Consider the following 12,778-nt stretch of genomic DNA (forward strand, 5'->3'; position numbering starts at 1 on the left):
GGTTTTCGTGTTTAATAGAAGTATTTTCTCACAAATTCATTTCTCAATAAAAAAAATGCAAATTTAAAAATTCCAGCGTGAAACAGCAAAATTTAAAACCAACACCCACAACTCCTCACCGACCGCGACATAATTTCACATGCATCACAACATACTTAATAAACAATTAATTTAATGCTCGCCGACCAGCAACTGCTGCGCTCAAACCAGCACCTCCGCTCTGCTGCGGCGGAAGCAAATTATGAACACATAATTACTCCCACTTTTGCAATTTTCCACCCACAGTCGATTGCATTCCAGAACGCGCGCGTGACCTGTTTCGAAAATGTGGGAAAACTCTTCCCACACTCACCACATTCTGGCAGCCGTGGACTCTTGTTTTTTTCTCTCTCTCTCTTTTTTGGTAAAATGTCATAATTTATAATTTAATTTTCGTCCCATTTCCACAACATTACATGGTTGCAAAGTTGCGCAAAATTTATTGCTCACATCGTAAACAATTGCGCAGTTGCGTTTGGACATGAAACGCGCGCGGTCATTTTGGCAAACACATTAAATTCGGATGTTTTCCAAACTGCGACAATTCGGAGTCGCAAAAACCGTGCTGCCAGCCTTAATTATGGTCATTTTTGCTACCACTCTCGTGCAGCTTTGGTAACAAAACCACCATTTTGACATGTTTTATGGTGGGAAAAGTAATTGCCCTGTCGAGGCGCGCACTCTGGCGCAGCTCGAGGATCATCGATATTTGTGTAAAACATTTCAGAGAGTGTGGAAAAACTATTGGCTCTTAGAGCGGGCAGCACACATAAAAATGAAACTGTTTGTATGCAAAATATGCTCGATATCGCTAAAAACGGGCTGTTTGTTTGATGATGTATGATGTGCTTGTTTTTGGGGCCCACTGGAAAAACAATGTGTAATGTTTTCCACTGGAGGAGGGTGTCATGTAAAGTGGACTCATTGAAACTGATGTTGATGATGGAACACACGCGAATAATAATAATTTAAATTTTTGGGTTCGTTGAATTTGCCGCAACAACATTTGCTAAATGTCGGTCATAAATATTCATTTGTGGACACTTTTTACGGGTGCACAATTTTTGGCCACGAAAGTGGGTTTGGTCAAATTTTGCATAATATGCAAAAGGCGAGCCTATTCCGGGAAACGGAAACGTTGCGCGGGAAACCGCAGTGTGAGTGATGTTTTATTCAAAATTATTTTTTGGAGCTTTAAATAGATTGTGAGACTTTATAAATAAGAGACATGAAACCAGAGAATATCTCAAAACTCCCGCCAAACTTTGCATCGCTGACGATGTGCCAGAGACATAAAATTGTCATTAATATCGATTCCAAAAGTCGTAGTCTCGTACGCTGTACGACGTCTGTATTCCCCCCAAAAAATCTTGCTCCATTCACGCACACTTTTCCACAGCACATAAAACCATCTCAATCTGTTCTTCTTCCCCGCCTAAAGCTACCACCCACTAAAATTGAGTTAAATGGGAAAAACACTTAGCACGTAAAGTGTACCAGATTTCGTCGGCTGGAACCGATTTCGGGAAGAACGCTCTGGGTGCGTCGTCGTCGTCGTCGTCGACACGTACGTAGACCACGTGGTGGTATGAGAAGAGGAAGAAGAAGAATCATTTACCAAAGCATACTTCTAGGATGAGTCTGGTTGGAAGCTGTGCCACCGAGAGAGACGTTTTTTTCCGACACCATCGCCATGGTCCCAACACTGGGAGTGAAATCGATTTCCACGGAGATGACGACGACGACGACGACGACGACGACGCCTCGCAGAATCCTCCTGTTTGGCTGGAAATAATATAATTTGCGTCAGCTGGCAGCTCACTTAGGGAACCATTCTACTTTCCCTTTTTGGATCCAACCTCCCCCTCCTCAAAACCTCCTAGAACAGAGTTTTGTACATAGCCGAAAAATACAGTCGTTTTCTTGCCCGTGGTCCCCACCTTGAGAGTGAGAACCACCGACTGATAGAGGACGGGAGGTGGTCGTTAGGAAAATAAACATGTTTGCCAAAAGGACGTCGTTTGCCATTGATGACGACGTCGGACCGTGTCCTTTCTGCCATGCCGGCGACGACGGTGCATTCGAGGCCCAACCGAAATTTTGGGGAAAAGATGGCAAAAACGATCGGTTCCTCCCGACGATGGCGAGAACATCGTCCGTCGGCAAAGATTTGGCAGAAAAGGCGGGCTCAATCTGGTGTCAAGTGCAGTGCAGTACAGTGCAGTAGGAAAGATTTGGGACAGTTTAGTTCAATCTTGGTTATTACTTGGTATTAACCTTTTTGCAATTATATTTTTGACAAACAGAACAGATTCATTCTATTTTAATCATCGCAAAACAATTTAAAAAAAATAACTCGATTCAATATTTTATTTAACAACATTTCCCTTAATTTTAAAGAACCGAGTATAAAATTCCAAGAAAATAGGTAAATAATAATCCTATGAAGTTTTTCTTATAAAAAAACACCAACTATTATTATCTGAATTATTACACATTCGAAAATTTAGTAAATTTCATGATAATATAACTTCTTTTCTGATGTAATTTAAACGTCATCAGGGGTGACATTGGGTCTGGGGGGTCATACAAATTTCAGCATTTTTGTATGAATCTATCTCACCCCCCAGACCAAACATCACCCCTGAAAACGGTACGTCAACTTAAATGAATTAAAATTATCCTTTAAATTAGATGAAAATGTACGAAAAAACTTAGGCCGTTGCAAATATATTTCAAATTTATAAATCCCTCAAATATACACAGTAAAAAATGTTAGAAATTTGGATGATTTAAAATTTGAACACACACATTTTTTCAGACTTAAAAGATGTTTCCATTTCCAGAAGTTATATTGTGTAGCCACGCTCAACTATTCAAAAATGATTTGTCTAAAAAATGGTTAATTATTTTTGTTGCATTATTCCATCGCTACCATCTGAAATTACTTCATTCTAATAGCTTCCATATTATTGAAAAAATGCAATTTTTATTAATATAGATCTGCGCAAACATAAAAGGGATCAATTCGTTCTTATGTTGATGATATGTACTTAAAAAAACGCTTAAATACACAGATAATAATAACAGACTGAAAAATGTTCAGAAAAAATCGAAAATCTGGATAAAACAATAATTTTGAACAATTGTTTAGCCATCTTCCAATTTGCAATCGAAAAGTACGCAGTAAATAAAATCATGGTAATATTACACCTTGGAAGGGGTACATTTTTTGTGTCAGAAAAAATGTGTTATTTTACCTCTGAAAATGTGAAATTATGTGAAATTTTACCACTTTTCTTGTGTAATGCCATTTCTTTCAGTCTTAATTGAGGTAAAATTACATCATAAAAAACTAATAATATTCAACCCTCTAAAATGACACCTTCTAAATTTACAGAAATATTTACTGCACAGTAAAAAATAATGTAAATTTGGAAGGCGTAATTTTGGAAGGTTGAATATTACCTCTTTAATGTTGTAATTTTACCTCAATTTAGACTGAAAATGTGGCATTAAACCAGCAAAGTGGTAAAATTACACATATCCAGAGGTAAAATTACACATTTTTTCTGACATAAAAGTATTTGTCCAATTTTCAATGTAAAAATTGAAACCATGGGGAAATTTTCTGATGTTTTCAATGAAAATAATTTCTATTTTTTTTAGTCGAGCTTAACATCTTAAGAGGTATACAAATAGTTAATTTTCCTTATTTCATAGCTTAGACCACGAACTGTATGCAGAGGCTTGTTTGGAAAAACTAACGATGCAAAAATACTGCTATTGACATAGGGTATGCATGGAAAAAAAATACATCAAAATTTTAATCGTAAAGAAATACGCAATCGAAAACCCTAATTCTGCAAAAAATCGTACGTATATCAATTGAATCATTTATAGTGTAAAGAGATATTTTGAGTCACATCGGGAAATTTTATAAAATGAAAATATAAAAATCATCTGAAATAATTATCTTAAAACAATTAAGATTTAACTCAATTAAAAATCATTCATTTGATCAAAAATCAAACCATCCACATTAACGACCCCCGGGTCTTTTGTGGTCTCTATTGCAAGTTTCTGCTCGAACCTAGGAGTCCGAAGGCTTGAATGGGGAGAGCACCCAAACCTCTTTTTACTCCAAGGAACCTTCCACCCCAGTGTTTGAACTGACGACCTTTGGATTGCGAGTCCAACCGCCGCCAGCGATTCCACCGGAGTAGGCTTGGTTTGGTGTGTTGTTTGTACTTATGGCATGGAGACAACTCCTACACCTGGAATGACTTAACGGCCTAACAACCAAGGCCGGGACCGACATTTTACTTCCTCATCCGATGGAAGGTTGCAGCAGATGGGAATCGAACCCAGAATCATCCGCTTACAAAGCGGACAGCGTAACCATTCGGCCACGCACTGCCACACATTCATTTGATAATCACTGCAAATAATAAAACGTACATAAAACTAATTATTTCTTATTCCGTTTTAGAAGAAATCAGTATATCTGCAGTGTAAAACTCCCTCAAAACGTTCAACGCTCGATAAAGAGTGTTTATAATTTTATGCATATGCTCCAGCGCCGGTAGACGGCCGTCCAATCGAACGTTCTCATCTCAATTTTTCATGAGCGTTCGTTTGGCCAGCGCCAGAGAGAGTGGGTGGTATTTGCATACATGTGTAACACATTTCCGTCCCCTCGTTTGTGGGAGGGGTAGGTGCAAAGAACGGGAAACATGACTTCTTTCAACGCTACGTGTACTGCGACGGATATGGATCCTTCTCCTGGACTTTCTTTTCCGTGTGTTTGTGTTCTGATCACCGAGGGAGGCTTTGTAGGAAGGTCCTAATGGTGGAACACCCGAAATATTCGTGTTCCGTTCCATTCAGCCTGCCCGCCCTGGTTGCCACTGACAGACGACGTCCATAATCATAAACGAGCTCACTTTTCTCGAATGAAACTCGAATGCCGACGACGACGACGACGACGACGCCCCGACGAGAAAACCATAACGGCGTCATTTTCGACGTTGGTTTTTCCGGGCCCTTGTACGACGCCATCTGTGCCAAGGCAGCTGAAGGACCTCCTGGAGCAGGGGAGAGGAAAAGAAATCAAAGCGATATAAATTGGATTTCCTTTCCGTCCCTCCCTGTTTAGCTTCTTCACCCCAAAGAAACCACCCACTTTTTTGATCTTTGAAACGAAGTCGGATCGATTACCGGAACGTTCTTTTCCTGTGGCGAGGGCTCATGGTGGAAGTCATTCCTGCCGGTTATCGATTCCACAGACTTTTCCAAGGAGGAAGTTTTTCCTTTTCGGAGCAAGTGATTTTTTTCACGAGCTTCTAATATCCCCATTTGCCGTGGCTAAGTGTCGAATAAATTATCCGATAGGCACATAATCAATTGGCAGCTCAAGTGGGCACTTAAACGTTTTACGAGGGGGAGTTGTTTGAGGTTTTTCGATCGGTTTAACTTTCTGGACAGCCCCCAGGACTATAAATTTGTGGAATTTATGCAGTTGTCGTGTGTATTATTTCTGAATCTTACCAAAAACAGTACCGTTTTGATTAAGAGATTTCTCACGCTAACTTTTCAAATAATATTGCACACCTCAACACTTCACCGCGATAATTAATACCTGTCTTGACACCCTAAATTAAACGTCTTGAATAAATCTCGCACGTCCTATCTCGATGAAGGGATCAAAACTTTTCCCACACACACACAACGTGACACTGCCACCCACGTCGCATGGAAGCATCACTCAAGAAAGATGAGATCCCCCACCGTAACCATATTCCGGAGTGGAGCTCAAAACATCCGGGTGAAATTATTATCTTTTGTAATCCAATCATCAACAATGGGAGCCAGATGACTTTGGCTTGCTCTCCTCCCTTTTGTCTTAAATAAGGGCGAGAAGAGTTGTGCTTGTTTAAGTGCTAATGAAATAATCCTTTTCACATGCCAGCCATGGAAACATATGGCTCAGAAGCCCTTTCCATGAGAAATTTAGTTTGTATGATGAGATTTCGCTTCCATATTGTGCACCGATGATGACTAGCTTCTCTACTAATGATTTCATGAGGGTTTCAGGAAATAACGTTATTCGTTCTAGTTTTGTTAAAGCATAGTTTGTGATATGCTTTCCATTATACTTGCACAACAAATTATAAATTTTGGATTTAAAATTAAGGAAAAATAAAAGATTTTTTAAAATTTCTTCGAAGCTTCAAGAAAACTTAATTTATAAACATTTAAATGAAGTGATATAATAATGAATCATCTATTTATTATTTTAAACATAACGAAAACACATTAATTCTTGAAGTTGTTGTTTTAATGTTATTAAAATGTTTTAATTAATTGTTAAAATGTTTTAATAAAAAAATACCTAATTTGAATAATTTTCAAAGTATTTTCAAAATAAAACATTTATTTTTTTGTCATCAATTCTTTATGTTCAAAATGAATGCCTAATTGATTTCACAATACAAACTTGTGATCTGTTCATACAAAAGCCTAATTTCGGCTATGTTGTAGGCAAAGATTATGACTTTAAGAAAGACAAGCAGACAAGTAAAACAACTACTATCTTGACTTAATTATTATATATGTTTTTTTTGTGGAAAAAATGCAACTTTTGACATTTGATGCATAACGAACGTTTATATTTCGGAAAAGTAATGAGTTTTTTTTTTTTCTAAAAGTGATGTTGAATTTTTGCAATCGAAAAAAACTGTGAAATTTTGATTAGATGCACTATTGTCAAGTTATAACAATTTTTTTGGTCTAATTTGTCCATTGCAATTTTTTTCAAATTTGTTTTCGAAAAACAACTCTCAAAATTTTTAACAACAGCAAATTTTTAAAAGTACTTTGTTTTGTAACAATTTTGAGTATTTTCACAAAAAAATATTATTACTTTTGCAATGCATGAAAAACTTCTGATTATTTTGTATTCAAATAGTAAAAAACTAAAAATTAAAAATAAGTGCTTACGTAGTTTTGGGAAAATTGAAAACAATTTAAAACAAACAAACGAAGCACAGTCCAGACTCTATTATCCGAAGGTTTTGGCAAAATTTCACTTCGGATAATCCAATCATATTTTTTTTTTTCGCTGTCTTATTTTTGATTGTCGAGTTTTAGTATGTCCCCCAAACTACTCTAAAGTGTTTTTTTTTAACCCAGGAAGACGGCCAAAGTGGCGTTGATGAATAATTCAAAAATGCATTTTCAATCGTTCAAATTTTAATAAAATGGAGTCACAGAACTCAATTTTTTTGTTAAAAATTGTACAATACAAAAAGGAACAAAAATTGTTCATGATTCGATTATCCAAAGTCACATAAAACCCTTCGGATAATCGAAACTTCGGATAATCGAGGCTTCAGATGATCGAGTCCGGACTGTATTGTAAAAATTTTAAGTATTTTCAACAGTTTTCATTATTTATTAACAGTCTTACAAAATGTATGAAAAAATCCTATCATATGATTACATATGATTACATCATACAATATGGTAATAACAAAAATATTAAGAATTTATTCGGTAATACGAAGTTATGTGAAAGTTTTTGTTTACAATCATGATTATTGTGAAACTAATGAGAACTTGAAAATCGAAGAGTTTTTTTTAAGTGTTTTGATATAAAGTCAAGTTGCGAATACTGACTAGAATCCTATGAAACACCCATATAAGGCTCAAGAAACAATGAACAGGTATTTTTAATAATACACGTGTAATTTTAATGGCAATGAACACACAGTGAACATTTCGTCAGTTGTGTGCTATTTTGTGACAACGACCATTTAGTACTTTTCGAGAAAATTGATTTTTAAAGTTTGTTGGTAAATAATTTCAAAACTATGAATGATAGAACCAAACTTTTTGAAGCAATCGGTTCGTATACTATCGCTTAACAAACGCTCCAAGTTTCAACTAATTTGGTTACACCAGTTAAAAGATACAGTAAATAATTCAAACAAAAATCTGAAAAGCACGTGTCACAAGTGTGTTTCGAAAGTAAAATTGTACTACGTGTCACAAGTGTGGACAGAATTCCATACAAACTAAAATAAGTTCAAATCAATGGTTTATCGACTTAATCAGTATATTTTTATAAACAAAAGGTTGCATTGCCTTTAGAAAGTATGTGTGTACATAAATTTGTGAAAAACAAGAAAAATTTTCCACATTTTTCAACAACATGTATGACGTGTCACAAGTGTGCACAATCATTTTGATGATAAATTGGTCTATGTCACAAGTGTGTATTGCAATATCTGGGAAACGGAAGCGAGTTTCCAAAATCGGGTTAAAGCATCTTGTAGTGTTTGTTAAGCATAGCAAAACGTCATCATTAACTCATTTTTGACCAAAATGGTCTATGTCACAAGATAGCACACAGCTGACGATTTGTTGATTTTTTTAAAACATGATTTCAAAAACCTCGCATTTATTTTGAAATGAATACGTAAGTCAAATCCAGAAAAAAATTAAAAAATAATAATAACATTTCAACAGAATGGATCATTGAATAGTTTTAAGGCAATTACCATTCATTGAATTCCATTACCATTAATTGAATTATTCCAGTTTGCCCACCAGTTGAAAAAAAAAAACATTATCCATTCACATGCCAATGGAGTGTTGACTGAATTACAAATAATTAACCAACAGCTCAATCAGCACGATAATTGCCGACCAGCAAACCACCCACCCCAACATCCATGCCCCACCCTTTTCCTGCGGAAACCCCCCACACATCCAACTCCCACGTGTCACTACTGATGCTGATGCAAACAAGGAGGACGCTCCTCTCATCCCCTTCCTCTTCCCCGAACGAGCAATCTCGTTCCGGCGATCGTACACGATGTTCATTTGTTCGCATTAAATGAGGTGTTAGTTGCATATAAATTATTTCTGTACCGACCAACCACCGTCGAAATGCATTATGGGCTGTGTTTTGCAGCATCACCCATCGGATAAACGGACGTCGGTCCTTTGGCGGTCATCGTCACCGCCCGCCGCCGTCGTGGACAACGATGTGCAGACGTCAGAGTTGGTACAATTTACTACAATTCTGCCACTGTAGAGACCTCTACAGTGAGCCCATTGTTTTACGGCGTCTACTGGTTTCAGTCAGGGCCAGTTCGGAAGACCGCAGGTTTACTGTACGCAAAACAGAACCAACGTGGCAATTCTGTGTGGTGTTCCGATAAAATCGGATCATAATAATAATAACTCATGGAGTCCAAGTGCCGGGCCCGGTCTCATCATCTGCAGCCGCAAGAGGAGACCCTCTGGCAGCGATGATACGATTATCTCGATAACTCAATCCAGAGGCTCAAGCCACCGTTGTTGGTTCGGTTTGGACGGTTAGTCGGTTGGCCGGTGGATGAGCCCATCTGCATAATCTGAAGGTTTGACCAAATTGCACCCACGAACAACAACACACTGTTTAGTATGTAGAACGAGCCGTGTACGTTGGTAGCATGCACTGATGTACACTTTTCGGTCAGTAGCTTCTGCATCATCTCTGGGGGTCTTCTGCGAGGTCTGGTTGATGTGGATGGAAGGTATGTTGAATGGCTTCCGGCAAACCGGAACTGGCGGTTTGTGAAAACAACCGTTTCATTGCCGTTTTTCTCATGTTTAACGACGGAGTACTGTGAAATTTAGTCCTTTTGCTTGTCTTACTGAGGAATGGCTATAAAATCACTCGCAAAATACATTTCTTTAAAAAATCACCTGTAGACCTATCTTCACCTATACATATCAACTCAGAATCAAATTCTGAGCAAATTCTAATGTTGATGAGAGTCTGGAGTCCTAGAAGTCCCTATTAAAAAAGTTTTACTCAAACAAGATTTAAACAGATACAGCAAGCGTTGATTTGCACATAACCTCAACAGTTTGACCTCTAGCGGAAATATTGGGTAGCTACTTTTACAAAGTTTGTTCTTATTAGATTTTTTTGCATGGCGCAATTGAATACAAGCTAGAAGCGTTGAAACTTTGTGTGGAAGGCATCAATAACTGAGATGGTTTCAATAATGTTTTTAATTGGAAATTATTTTATAACAAACCAGCTCCAAAAGGTACAATTCTAAATAGCATTTAAAACAAAGGTAATAATAAAAAATCTTTTTTTAACGTTTTGGATGTTTTTGAAATCGTCTTAAGTCAGGAGTATTCGAAAACACCCAAAAAGACAAAAAAAAAAGTTTATTGCGCCATTTAAAAAAATACATAATTATCTTCCAGACATTGTTGAAAACACTTACTTGACAAATATAGTTCATCCATATCCATTTAAAAAAGATAAAGAACAATTTATCAGACATGACTATCAAAGTATCATTCAAATTTCGAAAATAAAATCAATTGGAAGCAAATTACAAAAACACTTGAAAAAATCTATAGTATTCGTTATTTCACGGAGAAAATAGAGTTCCCAAAATCGCAAACAAGCGATCATGAATTTGGGAACCCCGAAAACTCACCATGGAATTTGAACACTTTTTTCGTGGTGCCCACTTTCATGAACACTTGTTCACGATTTTCAAAACTCTTTTTTCTCCGTGTTGCAAGGCAATATAAGGTCGGATTTGTTAAAAAGAAAATAAATTATTAACTAAACTTCAATAACTCTCAAATAAACCAGATCTAGATATAAATTGAGGTTTAGTTTAAAAAATAAAAATATTTGAAAACCATCTCTAAAAAACATTACTACTTTGTAAACAATAATGACGGTCAAAATAAATTATTATAATAAATGGTTGCGTCATAGCTTCAACCCCAGACTAGACAAAATTTATTATTCTTTAACCATGGATCAGCTATTGTCCGCTTGAAACGAACTGTGAAAGGCAGCGAAGCTAATTTTTTATTTTTAAACAATTGAATTAAAAATCCATCTGAAACTATATTTGGTCGCAGATTGTGGTAATAAAAATAAGCATTATCGTTGTGTTAAATTATATACATTTATGAATAATTTAAGAAATAATTCAATCCTATTAGCTCGCCTAGAATTCAAAATCTATCAATAGATATTAGAGATTTACTTGGTTACGAAAATATGAAATATTAATTGATTAATAAAATTATTAAACAATGAAGACAAAAGAAATAAATTATTTTTCATCACTGATTGTGACTAGAAGTTTTACAAGATTTAAATAATTTGTAGTAAAATAGTTTATTTGTTTTTCAAATAACAGTTAAATTCATAATTTTATCAATGGTTTCATTTATCAGAATTAATTTTCACAGAAGAACCCAAACTTACCGTTCCTAACTTTCACACACTCTTTCCTATCACCAAGAATGGCCGACACACTGAACTTGAGCACCGGTTTGGCCACCTCCTTCAGGATAGTCTGCTTCGAAGCAATAAATTCACTATAACCACACTTTTCACACCGGAACTCGTAACAGTCACCACTTTCCCCCGGGGAGCAGTTCCTTCCGCCACCATGGTCCTTTTCCGTCTCCCGCACCCTATGCACCGCCGGGTTCGGTTCCGATTGGTAGTGACCACACTTGCCACAGCAATAATCCAGCATTCCGTTTTCGTCCCGTTCCGAACCGGTATGGCCATTGTAGGCCCTCAAAACCGTCGCCGGACCCAGCTCATCGTCCGAAAAGGACGAATTGTTCACATTAAGACAACTGTTGAAACTCTTCGGCGAATCACACAAACTGCCCGAATCTTTGACGTGTTCCTCGAACTCACTGTCTTCCGATCCGGATACCGAAGCCACGGAAGAATCTCCGCCGGCACTGACCCTGCTGAGCGAGCTGCGACGTCGGTGACCACGGTTGACCACCACCACGTCCTTCTCCTGCAGGATGCTGTCGACCATGAACGCGGTGGACATCCTGAACTACGCACACTAGAACTTAATATCTCGACAAACACTCGTAACCATTACGGACCACACACCCCGACTCAGATTAACTATCGCACTTTCAATCGAAATCTAATAACGATAATCATAAATGTTTTCCCCGTAAAAAAATCGAACTCTATTGCCAGCATAGAAATTAGGTTCGTTCTAGTCCCGGGGATCGCTGGTCTCACACTGGTTGCATTCGTCCTACTGGCAAGGGTCGAAAGTCGAGCAGCCGGTCGAGGAAAAATCCTTCCCAAAACAGGGAGGATTCGATGGCAGCACATACACGATGACGACGACGACGACGCAGTGTGCAAGGATAAACAGCTTCTGACCTGTTTGGGCAGAATCGTACGGCGCGTTTGTGTGCGGCATGGTTTGGCACCCTTGCTTGTTCGCAGCGCAACAACCCCGAGCGAGGGGTGCACACAGCTCTCAAACCCTCCTCCCGATGAGGACGGGGCGATGATGATGATGCTGGTGATGATTTGCTGCTCAGATTTTGGTACACACTGATGATGGTAAAGGCAGTTCTAGGGTTTAGGACTGGATTTATTCATATCTAGGAGAAATATACCCATTTTAATCACTCTAAGCCGTTCGACCGATTCTCATCACTTTTGCCGTTTTCTGCTATTAAATCAACATTTTCAGATGTATCAACAATAGAGAGTTGCTTGCTCACTTTTATTTGAGCTATTTGTTACTTTGGAACAGTCAAAAACATTTCTTAAAAGCTGTAATTCATGATCAAAGTGCTGATAGGCCGATAATAGAAATAGGCTGAGAAAGGGTATAGTTCCCCTATATCGCGGAGAATTGGCAGT

General features: G+C 37.6%; 1 protein-coding gene across 1 annotated transcript in view; it reads right to left on the reverse strand.

The window, feature by feature from the left end:
- The window catches only part of LOC6049345, a 35,003-nt gene extending 23,067 nt beyond the window's left edge, over positions 1-11,936 (reverse strand). Inside the window, exon 1 of the mRNA XM_038266068.1 lies at positions 11,345-11,936. Coding sequence (XP_038121996.1) covers positions 11,345-11,936 — 592 coding nt within the window. The remainder of the gene's footprint in view (positions 1-11,344) is intronic.
- Between the last annotated feature and the right edge of the window lie 842 nt (positions 11,937-12,778).

This window comes from Culex quinquefasciatus, chromosome 3 (assembly GCF_015732765.1).
Source record: "Culex quinquefasciatus strain JHB chromosome 3, VPISU_Cqui_1.0_pri_paternal, whole genome shotgun sequence".
Classification (NCBI taxonomy): Eukaryota; Metazoa; Arthropoda; class Insecta; order Diptera; family Culicidae; genus Culex; species Culex quinquefasciatus.